This window comes from Maniola hyperantus, chromosome 17, assembly GCF_902806685.2.
Source record: "Maniola hyperantus chromosome 17, iAphHyp1.2, whole genome shotgun sequence".
Lineage (NCBI taxonomy): Eukaryota > Metazoa > Arthropoda > Insecta > Lepidoptera > Nymphalidae > Maniola > Maniola hyperantus.
Window position 1 is genome coordinate 9,080,495 of NC_048552.1, and position 17,328 is coordinate 9,097,822.

Below are 17,328 nucleotides of genomic sequence, written 5' to 3' on the forward strand. Positions count from 1 at the left end.
CAGTGGACCCTATTACTAAGCTTCCGCTGTTTGTCCGTCTGTCCATCTGTCCGTTTATCTGTCAGTGGGCTGTTGTATCTCATGAAACACATAGGTAGAGAGTTGAAATTTACACAGTGTGTAATTCTATTGCCATACCAACATAAGTATATAGTAATAATTATAGGCCAATTACACTAACATCTTCAATAGATAAAATAGTAGAAAAATATATCTGTAATCAAATACATGTGTTCTACCAAAAAAATGATATTTTTAGCTCTAGACAGTTTGGTTTTAGGCCCAGTAAGAATACGACTATGTTATTGTCGGATTTCACAGATCAAGTTAACTTTTGGATGAATCAAAAACTGCATGTTCTGGCTTTATTTATTGACTTTTCTCGTGCCTTTGATACATTAGATCACAAGAAGCTTATTGAAAGATTAGAAAACACAGGTATTCGTGGACCTCTTTTGAACAAATGGTGTCATGACAGTGGTCTAATATTAAATTCTCAGAAGACTAAATTAATACACATACATTCGCCAAATTTAAAGGCTAACAGCATGTTAAAACATAAACTCATTGCCCATAATCATAATTGTTTGCATCAACCTCAATGTAACTGTAACTGTCCCACTATTGAAATAGTTAGTTCGCATAAATACTTAGGATTAATAATAGATCACAAATTCAACTGGCATGAACATATAAAGCATGTGTGTGATAAACTCAGAGCATTCTTGGCAAACTTATTTATAATTAGAAAGCGGTTACATTATAAAGTCAAAATGATGCTGTACAATGCTCTTGCCGACTCCATAATAGCTTATGGGTTGAGCAGCTATGGCCGAACGGACAAGTCACACCTACAGCACATTTATCAGTTGCAACTAAGGATTTTAAAAGCTATTGTACCTTTAAATATCAAACTTAAAGCAAAAACAAATGAAAATCTTATATTTAAATTTTGCAAGGTTATTAATATTCACGACAAGGTCCAATTTACACTTCTGAAGGAACAATTTTTTCATTTAGACATCCAAAATGCAGACGCGCAAAGTTACGCAAAACAAATTAATAACCGTACCTTCAAAAAACATGGCGAAATGCAAACACCAAGATGGCGAATTGCAAAATGGCTGCCATGCAAATTAAAAAAAATACAAAGTGTCAAACAAATGGATTGGAGTAAAGCATACCTACACTATTTTTGGCAGTTGTTAATTATGTGCAAGTTGTGAATTAATTTCACGAGTAGATAGTACAAAAGCCAATTTAAACTTGCGCAAACATTACCCACGCTTGTTTCTAACTATAAAGTTTCGTCCACATCTGCGTATAATGGCGGAACTGTAACGATACATGTCGTTCCACAACACCCACAATCTAAATAAAGGAAATAGACACTTCCAACCCTAATATTGCCTGTAATTGGTAAACCTAGTCTATAACTTTTGGCACCCTTTAAACTTCATGTTACCTACTTAGCAAAACTGTCCTGTCCTGTTTTAAGGGTTTCGTACCTGAGGGTGCCAACAGGACCCTGTCACTAGACCTCCACTGTCCGTCCGTCTGTCTGTCTGTCAGTACGCTTAGTACAAGATTTTATGTCTCACCAACGTTGATAGTATTCTAATGTCGAAACACTTCCACATTATAGTAAACTGGATCTTATAGGCCTTGTTTTAAAGCTCAAGTTTGTCTGTACATCTATAGTACGCCACGTACGTATGAAGCCAGCGCTCCAAGCGGAAACGTTGCAAAGTTAAAATCATTCAAGGCTCTTTAGGTCCATTTTACTTTGACGTTATTGTGTACAACAAATGACAAGGTAAGTACTATGGATATAAATACAATAAAATAACTATAAAGCTGTAAGTATATAGATAATAATCGTTATTTCGTACCTAGTAAAGTTAAACTTGTCCCCCAAAAACTAAGCAAGTGGGTTGCACAACAATCTCCGTACCTCCATGGTAAGATTGACTTGGGTGACATCTCGACTGAAAGAAACTCATCCGAATGGCCAAGATGCCACTTTGCATTTTTTTTCAATTTTTTGGATAGTCAACTCGACCGACAGTAAAATAGGCGAGGCGTTTATGTACATTCAAATACAAAATTATTTCACGAATCTAACATTTGATTTTCTAATGCTTGACAAAAAAATAATAAGAGAGAGTAGGTAAGGTCTATTAAGGTCCATGATAAAAAGTTAACGAAACTTGATTTGTGCAACTTAAATTTGCTTTTTGGTGACCAGTTTTACTATAACAGTAACCTTACTTTGACGGCTGATATACAAGTGCAGCCCCTTTTTAACCGACTTCAAAAAAAGGAGGAGGTTCTCAATTCGTCGGAATCTTTTTTTTTTTTTATTTTTTTTTTTTTTATTTTTTATGTATGTTCCCCGATTACTCAAAAACGCCTGGACCGATTTTGAAAATTCTTTTTTTGTTTGAAAGGGTATACTTCAAAGTTGGTCCCATTTCAATTTGGTGAAGATCTGATGAACATCTTCGAAGATAGATACTGGAACTCCTCAACGGATAAGAGTAAATTGCTCGCGATCAGTGTAATAGCTTAGTAAACAGTAGATTTTTAACCAGTCATAGCATAATTCCATGGGGCCACTAAAAATTGTGAAATAAAAAATTTTTACAAAAAAAATAAAAACCGACTTCGTTACATAAACACTAAAAATTGAAAAATAATTTAATTTATTACCGAATATATTATGTATACAAGAGTTAATATAGTTCCATAATAATATTTTTTGGGGTCGGTGCCAATGAGGTGCCATTGTGGAGTCCCATAAAAATATGAAGTCTAGACGATTCGCGCAGCTAAAGCTAATTGGCACCGGCACCAAGAAGTATTATTATGGAACTATATTAACTCTTGTATACATAATATATTCGGTAATAAATTAAATTATTTTTCAATTTTTAGTGTTTATGTAACGAAGTCGGTTTTTATTTTTTTTGTAATTACCAGAACATTTGATTTGTCGGCGTCATTTGTCGGAAATCTGCTCGCATTTTTCCGCGCACCCAATTTCCGATATGATTTGTCCGTAGCGTAAAATGGATCCAATTGTTAGTAACAAAGTATCATGCGTCATTTATAGCCTAATAACGCACATTTGTCTGAGTCTCAACGAAAGCAATTAGACGCAGAGCTGGAAATGGGAAGCCAAATTTGTTGAATAAGGACTTAATGTATCGGGTGGGATTTCATTTCCACAGAACCCTATTCAGTTTTGTATTTAATTTACGTGGAAGCATTGACGTGAATCTTATTCTATCTCATCACATAAACAATTTGTTTATCCAACCATCTTTGTTTTATTTTCACCTTTTTCCTCCGACTTTTTTTTTGTTTGCCCTCAGAGAAAATATAATTATGATCAGAAGAAAGAAAAGTCTGTACTGATTTGTGAACAAGGATTCATTTATTCGAAGTTGGCTAGAAATGACTATTTGCATATGTAAAAGCTCTAATCTCAAAAACCTTAATTGGAGTTTTCACCAATAGATAGAGTATAGAATAGAAAATTGATAGAACATATCATGTTGTGAATTGTTATACTTAGAAGCAAAGTTTATTCGCATCACTACCCATAATACTATAAGTGCTAAGGTGTTTGTTTGTCGGTTTGTCCTTCAATCACGCCACAACAGAGCAACAGATCGACGTGATTTTTTGCATGGATATAGTTTAAGACCTAGAGAGTGACGCATGCTACTTTTTATCCCGGAAAATCAAGGAGTTTCCACGGGATTTTAAAAACCTAAATTCACGCGGACGAAGCCACGGGCATCAGCTAGTTGTATATAAAATCTCGTACTCTATTTTACTCACTTATGTTGTGGGTAACGACCTACCCACTACCCAGCCAATGAGGTTTGTTTCATCCCTGCTTTTGTTAGTTTGTTTTACATTTTTTGTGAGTTAGGCAGCGATTAAATGCTTTAAAAGCGGACCGAAAAATAAAAGCAATTTTCCGTTTTTTATAGTTTGACCTTATTTCAAATTAGTCAAATCTTTAGACTTATTGCTTAGGTGTTAAGTTGTATTTTAGAATAAATATTTTTGTTTTTAAAAAATCGTGGCCACTTGAGCGATGTTATTTTGTTCGTGATCTGCCATCTATGTCAATTATTCTATATTATATGTTTTATATCAATGGCTTGATCAATGGATTTAGGTGTCCAATGTCCATCCCAAACGTGTCAATAACAACAGCAAACTTGTCTGTTCCCACTTGACGTTTGTCAGGCCCGGATTTAAATAGGATGTTCCATTGGCAGAACATTTTATATAGGCTATTCACACTTGTCGGAAACCGATTTTGTGTCAAAAGTGTACTGTGTACTGCCACTGGAACATCAAGCGACAAACGACAAACGACAAGTGGGAACGGAGGTAAGGTGAAAGGGTACCAATAACACTAACGTTATCATGCCGTTTCACCTCCGCAATCGTTTTCTTACTATTACAAGATTTCCTCTAAGATCTCAAACCCCTCGGTATAATAACATTTCCACTCTCAGGCCGTAAAATATTGGCTGGAAGGAATCTAAATTGAATCGTGTTCCAGAGCCCGCTTGTCTATCTCAGGCTTATTGACGTTTACACAGTTTAAAAGATATACAGCACTAAACTGTAATAGCTACCAATAAATTCTAGAGGCAAACCAGGATGCTATACCCAAAAAATTGCATACACTATTTTATCATGAAACTAGATTATTCCTTAGGAATGTAATATTAATTTACTATTCGAACCTGATTTTCCGTTATCCACTATGTTCAGATAAAACGTAGATTTATTTAAAGCCGAAAAAAATCTCGCATATCAAGGAATATCATGTCTCCAATCAACGTATTAATATATTAAAAGACGATTTAAGGGTAGATATTATATTCTTATTAATATTATTAATAACAACCCCCACGCGACGCGACCCTATTATTTTTTAGTCAGTCTATACATTCACCATCTTAATCCGTTGTTTTTGTAAAACTAGGAAACCCTACAGTCATCATAATGTTTTGACACATATCTACGGCCTTGGCCTGTCGTCTTCTCCTATTTTTTTCATCATTTTCCTTCAAATTGGTACTAAAATAGATAATGGTCAAGGCTAACACGCAATGCAATCTCAAAGATTGCAATTACCTACTTAAAATGCTGTGGCAGAAACTTACATGTTGAACATAGGTAAATAATTTGAAAATTTATTTCCTGCTTAACTAAGGCTCCAAAAATAAAACGTGCATTATTATTATATCGTGCTATGTTTGTCACTACACTTTTTGTTTTTGTTTTTTGTCACACTAAAACTTGATATTACCATACGTGTACAGCATGGTTCGTAAGGAATACAAAACATGTTTAAAAAACCAGCCAAGTGCGAGTCAGACTCGCACACCGAGGGTTCCGTACTCAGGTATTTTTTCGGCATTTTGCCTGATTTTATACCAAAAACTATTATGCATAAAAATGAATAAAATATTATTAGAGACTTTATTTACAGAACAGTGTAGACAAGTTTTACATTGGTCTCCAGATATTATTTCAATATTTTTCTTTATTTTTTTAAAGTGACCTGTGAAAATTTTTGTTGACCTTGAAATAACACAAAGGAATACGAGACCAAGCTCAATACTTATTTATTAAATAAAAAAATATTATATTGAAAACAAAGTACCTAAGTAAAGCAAAATGTGTATCTATTCACTTTCTTATTTCTAGTAAAGTTTCGTTTGAACCTCTCTGGGGTTGTGTACTTTGCTTAAAGTTTCCTGAATACACTTAGCATTTTCTGGTCAACCTTCGCTTCAAACGAAGACAAATTAGGTATCCAACAGGTCTTTGTGGTGGCAAAACAACTTAAAAAGTATAATAACTACTCTGGCTTGTATAGATTTTGCAATGTTTGTTTGATTTAACAAGCCTATCTTATAAGTTAAATTAAAAACATTGTTTTCATAATTATGGGTACGTACTACGTAAGTACATCAGTAGACGTAGGTATACTTGGTTGAAGGCTACACGTTCTATGAATATTGTGATCCACAGCGATTTATTCCATATCGTGATATTTTTTGAGCGTGTAAAATAGAGTATTGACGGATCACAATATTCACAGGATTTCTAGATTCCCAAATTCCGATTGTCATTCCACAGATCGTGATAAATATTGAACGTGTAGGATTCGCCTATGTCATTAAAATTACAGTCAATATTAACTATAATTAATATACCCTCCACTCGACCTTGTACTACATGTTCGATGGTACCACTCTTCCTCATAATTCATCCACGACCACTTTGTCAAGAGTTAACGATTGAGAAGAGCTAGTGTTGACCATTATCGCATTCTCGGAACCAGTTTAGCCAATAAAAGTTGTTACGTCACGGTCTTTAATAAAGTCCTATTGACTCTGTCCATGAACGCTCGATTCACTGTTTGTTTTAAGCAAAATCCTCGTTTTACTGTCACACCAATTTCAAGTGTGAAAACTTCGTTTAAAAGCTAAGTTGTTATACGGTTGAATGGTTAACTTGGTTTCAAACATAACTACTACAGTTCGCGACTCGCGACTACAGATAGCAATCTGGGTTTGAGGCGGGGGGAGGCCCCGCACACCTGCACGTTACCCGCATCGGGTTAGCGCGGGGGCTGTGTAGGAACGTTGAGTGTAGGTTTGCGTTCATAAAAGCACAGAAACGATTTACAGTAGGTACTCGTACCAAGTTATTATTTCATTCTATATAATACAGCATCTATAAAAAGTCACAACACCTTTTTATGTAACTACTAACTTTCTTTGAAAGTTTTGTGTATTTACTGCAAAGAGAAAATGATTTATTTGGTTCGAAAGGCATTACTTATCGAACTAAGAGTGTTTTCCCACTGAAGTTTGTCTCTGAGTATATTTACAAAGTTTTATGTTATTCGAGTACTTATTCTTCTTTGATGGCAAAGTTAACAGCGTCTGAGAAATAATAAATTTAAATTTCAATAAAACTTGGTGCAAACTTTAGTTTATAAGGAAGCAAATCAAACGCGACCAATGTCTGAATAGTTAATAAAAAGGTTTACGCTAAATAATGTTTAAATCTGTTGTTGTCAGTCAATCTACATTAAAATATTATGTTGAAATAAGCTGAAAATCATTAGTGTAATATAGAATACTTAGTGTAATATAGAAAGCTTATGCTCGCGACTTCGTCCGCGTGGACTACACAAATTCCAAGCCCCTATTTCACCCCCTTAGGGGTTGAATTTTCAAAAATCCTTTCTTAGCGGATGTCTACGTCATAATAGCTATCTGCATGCCAAATTTCAGCCCGATCGGTCCAGTAGTTTGTGCTGTGCGTTGATAGATCAGTCAGTCAGTCAGTCAGTCAGTGAGTCACCTTTTCGTTTTATATATTTAGATAATAGACTTAAATATTTCTTTAATATTTAAAACCGCTTTGTAGTAACACCGTTAAATTTTAGTTACCTATTTAGTGTTAAAATTATAACTTTATTATAAGTACAGAATTATATATACTACTAGCTAATGCCCGCTATGATCCATGCAAAAAATCACGTCAATCCGTTGCTCCGTTGCGAAGTGACTGAAGGACAAACCAACAAACCAATAAACCAACAAACAAACACACTTTCGAATTTATATGGGAAGGTACTGATTTAGATAGAAAAGCTCAACTGTTGATTAGATTGAAACACGCTAGGTACAGCATCTGCACAAATACAAAGCTCGTTAAAAATGTTGGCATTCTGAACTACAATAAAAAAACCGGCGATGTGCGAATCAGCCTCGCGCACTGAGGGTTCCGTAGTACAATCGTATTTTATCGACATTTTGCAACGATAAATCAAACACTACTTACTAGATCTCGTTCATACCGATTTTCGGTGGAAGTTTGCATGGTAATGTACATCATATAGTTTTTTAGTTTTTAAATCACTCTTTTTTTTTAGAAGTTACTGGGGGGGGGGGGGGGGGGGTGGGGCACACACATTTTACCACTTTAAACTTTACTTTACACGATGTGTCTCTCGCGCAAACTATTCAGTTTAGAAAAAACCGGCCAAGTGCGAGTCAGGCTCGCGCAATGAGGGTTCCGTACTACAGTCGTATTTTTTCGACATTTTGCACGATAATTCTAAAACTATGATGCATAAAAATAAATAAAAATCTGTTTTAGAATGTACAGGTGAAGACCTTTCATATGATACCCACTTGATATAGTCATTCACTTCGCAAGTTGAAAATACTAATTATAAGTTCATGACCACAATTTAATTTTTTTGTGTGATCTAACCCTAAATTCACGGTTTTCAGATTTTTCCCCAAATGTCAGCTATAAGACCCACCTTCCTGCCAAATTTCATGATTCTAGGTCAACGGGAAGTACCCTGTAGGTTTCTTGACAGACAGACGAACAGACAGACAGACAACAAAGTGGTCCTATAAGGGTTCAGTTTTTCCTTTTGAGGTACGGAACCCTAAAAATGATATTAAAAACCTCAATATCATTTTAGTACGTATCTGTGTGAAGTTCAAGGTTGGGTTCGTTGGTAGCATGTCACGTCGGTCGTCGAATCTCCCGAGCAATAGGTATACATCAAGGGCCGTGGGACCGATTCTCGCGCGGGTATACATTTATTTGGGCTATACAATTATTTATTTCCTTTCCCGAGCGCCATGTGATAGGAACACACTGTCAGCTCTGTTTTTCGTATGAAATATTTGACTGTGCGTAATATTTTGATACAACTTGTTTATTTATTTTATTATTTCGCTCGCTATTTTGTCTGAATACGAGAGTTTACGATCATCATACTTTACCATACTCGTAGAATCACAAGGCGACATAAGAATCCTTTATATGATTGATATCCCTACAATAGCTGCTGAGAATTTTGTATTACAATTTTTTTCTAATAAAATATTCTAAATTCTTATATCGATCGGTATGATTTAATACTCTTTAGCCATTATTGCTTTAGGGGAGATCCCCTATTATTCTGACTTTGAGTGCTTAACTGAGAAAGCAAGGCAGTTCCAATTTTAAGCATTACTTAGTCAACTACCTACTTAGGACTAGGTATTAGGCTTGCTTGCTTTATTTAATCACGTCATAAAGGAGCAACACATCGACCTAATTTTTTGCATAGCTATAGTTAGACCTGGAGAGAAGACTACTTTTTATCCCGGAAAATCACAGTATTTCCACGTGATTTTTAAAAACCTAAATCCACGCGGACGAAGTCGCGGGCATCAGTTAGTAATATTATAAAGAGCACATTTTTACGACCAGAATCTTTTACGGGGGTGTGTTTAAAGTTCAAGGTTTAGTTGGGGCATCGTTTGTTTCAAGTACTAAGACCCACTCCCCGCTCCACGTGCTAAGACTTCTGTTACTGTGACATATATTTTACTAATAAATTACAGTCTTTACAAAAGTCGGTTAAGTGCTAAAAAGTCTACAAAGTTTCTAAGATCCCCTCTTTGGAAATAGGTTACAGTTTAAGTGTTGAAATGTATGTTTTAAGTTACTTTTATATTTTGTTTCGTTCGTGTTCTTTCAAAATGCAACGTCTTTTATCTGGTCGCATTTTAAATCACATACCTAACTAAAAGATTTAACTTACCATTGCCAAAGAAGTCATTTAACTTAAGCCTTGCTAATTCATCCGATTAGCGTTTCAGTATGATTTTTTTAATTTTTTTATAAGCAATGAACAATGGAGAAGGTATTACCAGTATATACTTATTCTATAGTTTTTTACAGTAGGTATCTGATACTTTTTAGGGTTCCGTACCTCAAAAGGAAAAACGGAACCCTTATAGGATCACTTTGTTGTCTGTCTGTCTGTCTGTCTGTCTGTCTGTCTGTCTGTCAAGAAACCTACAGGGTACTTCCCGTTGACCTAGAATCATGAAATTTGGCAGGTAGGTAGATCTTATAGCTGGCTTTAGGGGAAAAATCTGAAAAACGTGAATTTGTTGATACATCATACAAAGAAAATTAAATTGTGGTCATGAACTAATAATTAGTATTTTCAATTTTCGAAGTAAGATAACTATATCAAGTGGGGTATCATTTTTATTTATTTTTATGCATCATAGTTTTTGAATTATCGTGCAAAATGTCTAAAAATTCGACTGTAATACGGAACCCTCGTTGCGCGAGCCTGACTCGCACTTGGCCGGTTTTTTTTTATTGGACAGAGTGCACCTCAAAGTTGGTTCCTTTTAAATCGAAAAAAAAAAACCCAACCCTCCAATCCCCCAATCCATCGATAGGAAATAGGATAATTATGATAAATTATTCACTCATCCATACTTCCATATTTAATATTATAAATGCGAAAGTGTGTCTGTCTGTCTGTCTGTCTGCTAGCTTTTCACGGCTCAACCGTTCAACCAATTTTGACGAAATTTGGTACATAGATAGTTTGTATCCCGGGGAAGGACATGGGCATTTTATCCCAGAAAATTAAAGAGTTCCCACGGGATTTTCATAAACCTAAATCCACGCGGACGAAGTCGCGGGCATCATCTAGTACTGAATATTTACTTGTTAATCGATCCTACCACGAAAATCTTTGTGCAAATCCGATTTTGATGATTTTCTTTATTTAGGTTAGGATTAGGAGATCAGTTATTGAGGTCATAAAGGTTTATTGTGGGTAGTCATTACGTCTTTATGTTTTTTTTGTTTCTCAGTGAGATCAACGATATCAACCTGGGCCTGTTGGTGGAGGTGTGGAACAAAGGTGTTATCTGGGACCGTGCTCTGGGCTACCACTACCTGCCCCTCACATCCGTCGCTTATGATGAGGTAACCTTCTTTTACTGAAATTCAGCTTTGCAACAAAATTACTCATTTCTGCTCAGCAGCCCATATAATATGCGTCTACTATTCTCTAATAGAAGAGAGATGAGAAATTTTCTGAATACACCCAGGTGAAGTTAATTGTTTTCTATAGAAAAATGGTTCACTATCACATTATAGGTGGGCATAATAAATCAAGGGCAAACTTGTTATCTATAAAAAAATCAGTAAATGACCATTTACTGCAGCTAAAGGACATTTAAATAATGAAGCAGCTATTATTTTATTCCTGTAAAAAATGAAAGCCTAAAGGTAATGGAAATAATAAGGCTCCCACGGAAATTAACAAGGCATTGTCCGCCTCGACGCCCCAGAGAGAGCGTTATGCTTCACATTGTTCCTGCCGTCAGCCGTGCTAATGGCGATGGGTTTTAAATCTTTTGTTCGAAAGTGTACTTGTAATAGACGCATTGCTGCCTCTGCCTTGTTATTCTATTGGCTAGCTTATTCATGAGGCCCGAGATTCGAGTCCCGGGGGTGAAATTTTCAAAATTCCTTTCTTAGTAGTCAAAACGTACGAGACGTTAATAAAAGAAACCTACTGTCGAAAGTTCATGTTTCTAGCTCCATGGTTTAGTCTGTGAGGTGATAGATCAGTCAGTCAGTTAGGGCAACAAGTCTTTTAATGAGTATAGATAACGGCCTAGAAGTTATACCACCGCTCCTCGGAAAGCACGTATAGTAGGTAAAACGACTCCCACCTGATTGTTCTCCGGTCGTGTTCGGTTATCATCCAACTTCAAGATTTACGGCTACCATAGCCGAAATTTGGTCAGTGCTTCAAATGTCTTTGGATTACAAATATCATGCTTTTAATTAACTCTGTAGCATTGTAGTGAAATTACATTTGACTGCTATTAGTCACATTTCACCTAATGGAAAGTTATTTGGCCGTAAACGGAACATGCCTGTCTAGACGATACCTATTAACTCTTTACTTTAATGTAGACTGATGGTAAAGATTAGGAACTGTGCCGGGGAGAATTTTAGACATATGGGCATATGTGAATCGAGTAAGCAAAGAACTTACTTAGTGCTGGTTGGTATTGATTACAAAGGGGTGAAATAATTTCTCGAGAGTGTGTCCACTACCAGTACGCTTAGTACCAGATTTTATGTGTCACCAACGTTGATAGTATTTAAGTGTCAAAAACCTTCCGCATTATAGTAAACTGGATCTTAACTGCCTTGTTTTAAAGCTCAAGTTGGTCTACAGCCAGCGCTCCCAGCGGAAACGAAAAATTAAAATCAGAGGCATTGAATTTTTGATTTAAATTCAAGGCTCTTTAGAACCATTTTACATTGACGGTATTGTGTTTCAACTCTCGAATTCTAGCAACGTTTGGTGAGACGTAAAATCTTATACTAAGCGTACAGTAGTTTGCACTTCCTAGGGTAAAAATGATCATCCTACTTTAAAAATATTCGAGTAGTTCGAAACCAATAAAATAATCATTGAATAGGAATGGTTCATTTTTAATGTTCTGTAGTGATCAAGGAACCCTTATAGTTTTGCCATGTCCGTCTGTATGTCCGTCCGTTCATCCACGGTTTAACTCAGAGACTTTTAGTGGAAATCCTACTAAAAAGATAAAATGTACTTGGAGTCGTATTCATTGCAAAATAATTCAGATAAAGTTTTAGTTGTGTAGTCCAAATAATATACATATAATATTATTGTGAAGGACTACGGAACCTTACACTCTGCGTGGTCCGACATGCACTTGACCGCTTTTTATTCTGTAATGTTGCCTGTAAAATGGACTCCTACCACGCTAATGCTAGGCTAATTGATTAAATTATGTGTCATTACAGTTTTTATGCGTTGCTATAAAATAAGTTTAATATGCTATGGCTAACAGCTATGCTATGGCTAACTATGCTATGGCCTTTCACAGAAGTAATTTTATTTCTTACCTTTTATAACGCGCAATTGGTAAAGTTATATGGTTAAAACTTACTCTTACAAAATAACTTCTCACGCGCCATTTTAACTTTGTCAAAAGTAGTCGGTTCACTTTTAAAATGAAGCGACCCCCTGTAATATGTACGAATTGTCAGTTTAAGTAACTCACCCCTGCCAGACCCCTTAAACTTTATGACACTAAGTGTCTGGCAAGGCATGACGTTATTTCTAATAGATACGTTAAAGAAAACATAAAAAAATAGACTTTATACTTTGACGTACGATTCTTCACACCTTTATTGCCTGTTATCTCTCAAAGCCACCATGATCCAAACAAACATTCCTCCCAGTGTTGGGGACTATACGTAGATTTTTAGCTTTTATAAAATAACGAAGGTCTGGCACGCGCTGGCTCTTAGTCTATAACATTAGTAGGTACAATTTGTAAAAGTCGTCGCTGCCGTCGCGCACTGTACATATGTGTCTCTGGCTTTACCTATGGTAATTTATGGGTCAAGTAGTTAATGTAATGTGTGTTGTCCATCGGTGGAGCAGCAAGAGTGCGGCGGGCGGTGGGTGGAGCTGGAGGCGCAGCTGATGATGCGCGGCGGCGCGGTGGTTGGCACCGCCGGGTCGACTGGCCACGCCTTGTTGCTGGACTGCCGCTTCGAACCGCCTTTTGGTGAGTGCATATTTTTTGCTTTGTTATTATTTTATGAACATAATTCATGCAATCATGATCATCATGGTCAACTCATTGCTGGTCCACTACAGAGTACGGGTCTCCCGAGACCCGTAGTCAGTCACGCTGGCTCATTCTGGATTGATAGACAATTCATGCAATGCGACAGCAATATTATTAATGTCAATGTTTCATGCTCGCTCCAGAAACGCGTGAATCGCGCGAGATTATTCTCGACGCGAGTCGCGCGATGTGTTTTCGTATTTGCGGAAATTTCACACTTCAAGTCGATACCTATTTGAGGAACTAGCCAATGTCAAATTACTCCCCGATACTTAGTTTGACCTACTATTATTCCTCATTGCTGAGGGTTGTGACCCCTTTCCATTACCTAATCATAGGAATTCTCTTTGGATAATTATGCGGTGCGTAGGTACCAGTAGGTACCCGTATTCTTCTGCATAGACGTAAAAAAGATTCATCATGATTATCATGATCAACCTATCGCCGGCTCACTGCAGAGCACGGGTCTCCTCTCAGGGTTTGGCCATAGTCTACCACGCTAACCATGTGCGGATTGGTAGACTTCACACACCTTTGAGAACATTATGGAGAACTCTCGGGCATGCAGGTTTCCTCACGATGTTACGCACATAACTCCGAAAAGTTTGAGCTGCGTGCCCGGGATCGAACCCCCGACTTCCGATTAGAAGGCGGATGTTCTAACCACTAGGCTATTACAGCTATACATAGGCTATGAATGAATACATAGCCATACATAGTCTAGGAATGAATACATAGGCTATTTTTATTTCGGGAAATCAAAGAGTTCCCACTTCAAAAAACCTATATCCACAGGAAAGATGTCTCGGGCATAGGCCACACGTATATAATCTGTAGTTGCAACTTTATAGGTACTTACTACTTGACAGTATGTATGTCAAAGTGAAATAAAACTTCGCATTTAATATACCTATCTCTTTAATTCGGTACCACTCTCATCAACTTGACCTACCTTCTCCATGAATCTCAAACGATACGAGCTCTACGTTAGCGCGCAAAAATCTAGGCCTTGTATATTTTAAATTTCTTAAGCGGCCAAGTACTTGTACTTACCTAAGTGGTTAGCATCTCGTTATATCAACAAAATTTTAAGAGATAGACCTAAGTAATAATCTGATTATTGTGATGAAACTTAATATTTCTATTTCGTTTTATGAATTGAATTCGTTGTTAACAGTGGTAAAGGTAATATTTATACATTATATTTTATTTATTTATTGCTTTTACATTTTATTTATTAATAAATTTATCAAACATTTATGTTAAGTTATTTTAAAGTTAGCTATGGCAAGTCACGTGTACTGCATATCACCCGAAATTGCGGAAGTTATTAAGTTGGAAAAACGTGCAGGAATCGTCAATAATATAAACTTATGAAAGTAAACTCACCAGTGCACACTTGCCCTAATGGTGACGGTTAGGCTCTTTATGCACTGCATCCGATCCGTATCCGAGAAGTCGTCTATAATTGCGCACTAGACCCGAATTTCGTTTTACGGCTTCCGATCAAGAATTCTGAACCTTAGCCTTAGCGGAAGTGAGTGCTACTAAAATCGATTGCTTGTCAAATCGAGGTGAGAATAATAAGCATAGAAACACATTATACGAGAAAAAATATACGGTGAAAGAACAAAACAGCAGGGCAAAGGACGTGCTTTCTTAGCAAATGAAGGCTGCAGGCTTTCTGTTTCATGACTATTTATGAACACATATTATTATCTTCAAAAGGGGGACATAAGTTCTATAGAGCCATATGCCCATTAGATGTATTACTCTTATGATTTTAAGCTTATTTCGTGGTTTAACGACATATTTTAATGTATTACTACATAATACAGAATATACAGGTAATACAGAAATTCAGAATATAAATCGTGGTATGCACCCGTTATCTACATTAAAATATGTATTACTCTTATTATCCTTAAAATATTATAATGGTGGTTTTGATAGCTTACATAAGGCTACGCAATTATCTGCCGGTTCTTTTAACTGTCTAACTAATTATAACTATCCAATCATATACTTATAGGTAAACACAATCCTTTCCGAAGAGAATTTTTTCGTTGTTCATTCAACTTGGTGTACAATAGTCAGGTGTGTATGAAATAAGAAATTACGTGATGGTTTGAAATAAATACATCAAGTTAAAAATAAGCAACTTACAACACTTACGTGAAGGGGCGTGGTGACCTGTTAGCCTGTTAGGAATGGGCAATATTATTCTGAAAAATATCGCTGATATTTGCTGTAGAAGAACCGATTAAACTAAGTTTAGGTTGTCTTCAAAATTCTTCGCCTTAAGCCCAGACGGGACTTCTAATTTAATCGCTATTTAAGTCAACAAGATAATAATACCTATCACATTTAAGTTTACATTAATTAGATATACGAACATTGAAATATAAATCCTACGAGCCAGGAGTTTTCTTAAATACTTAGCTCGTTTTGTTTTGTTCCATAATTTGTCGGATAAAATTATTGTGGCGTGTCATAGAGAAGTAAAAAATTATTATTGTTGGTCCTACTTGGCAGGAGCTTGAAGTATGTCGGTACGGCGCCGGTCGACTCAACGACCTTGCCAATTTTATTGTGCGTTTTGGGACCGTGTTACATGTTATTACATTACAATGTCTGGTGATCCTGTTCAAGATTACAGACAATCATCATCATCAGCATCATCACCAACCGATAAATGTCCACTGCTGGACAAAGGTATCTTTCAGGTTTCTTGTAGGGACTTCCACACGCCACGGTCTTGCGCCGCCTGAATCCAGCGGCTCCCTGCGACAGACAATACTGCTTCTTAATGTTTTGCCATTTGTTTTCCATTTACATTAGTTTATTAGTACAAATATTTATTTTAGTTTATTCGCTTAAATCGCGTACCGGAACACCTTAGATTCGTTTAAATAAATAAAAATAGAAAGATGGATGTAGGGTGGTAACTAGCTAGGGTCGAAGCCTCTGTTGAAGACTGAACTTTTCAGGACTACAGTGATTGTAGATAAGTTATGGTAGAGACAAACAGTTCCATGTATTTACTTGGCTAAAGCAACATATTACACAGAATTCCTAACTATGACTCGATATGGAATGTATTAACCTGGATTTTTGTGATTTGCTTCTGCTGGCATCATTCAACCGTTCGTTAGGACAGCTTGGCTGTAACTTGTCTAGTTACTAGTTTCCTAAACCACTTGCTTGCACGCCGTATATATTGCCAAAACTTCAAATCAATTCATTGCTAGCTGTAAACTTTAACACTCGTAATTAAAGAAGATTTCAAAGTAATTACTATTTTATGAAGTCGTTTTAGTTGTACAAGTCTATTTGAATCATATTTGCTTATTGATTTCAATAATGTAATTTGCCTAGTTGTTATTTATTAAGTTATTTGTAAATTAACTAGCTGATGCCCGCGACTTCGTCCGAGTGGAATTGGGTTTTTTCCCGGTATAAAAAGTAGCCCATGCCACTCTCCAGGTCTTCATCTATATCCATGCAAAAAATCACGTCAATCCGTTGCACCGTTGCGACGTGATTGAAGGACAAATCAACAAACCAACAAACTTTCGCGTGTTTAATAAGGGCAAGGGCTGATGTCAAGACACTACTACCGGTTCCTACACCTCAGGCGGGTCACCTGATGTTAAGTGATTACCACCGCCCATGAACATTTGCAGCACCAGAGGAACCGCCGATGCGTTGCCGGCCTTTCAGGAATTTGTTGGTCCGCCGCGCCCCTTGAATAACCCCATGT

General features: G+C 36.5%; 1 protein-coding gene across 3 annotated transcripts in view; it reads left to right on the plus strand.

Moving 5' to 3' along the window:
• unc-13 overlaps positions 1-17,328 on the plus strand; it is a 394,380-nt gene that overhangs the window by 57,459 nt on the left and 319,593 nt on the right. For all 3 annotated transcript variants that reach the window (XM_069504114.1, XM_069504112.1, XM_069504113.1), the window contains exons 4-5: positions 10,746-10,860; positions 13,376-13,502. In XM_069504114.1, the coding sequence (XP_069360215.1) occupies positions 10,746-10,860; positions 13,376-13,502 (242 nt within the window). The remainder of the gene's footprint in view (positions 1-10,745; positions 10,861-13,375; positions 13,503-17,328) is intronic.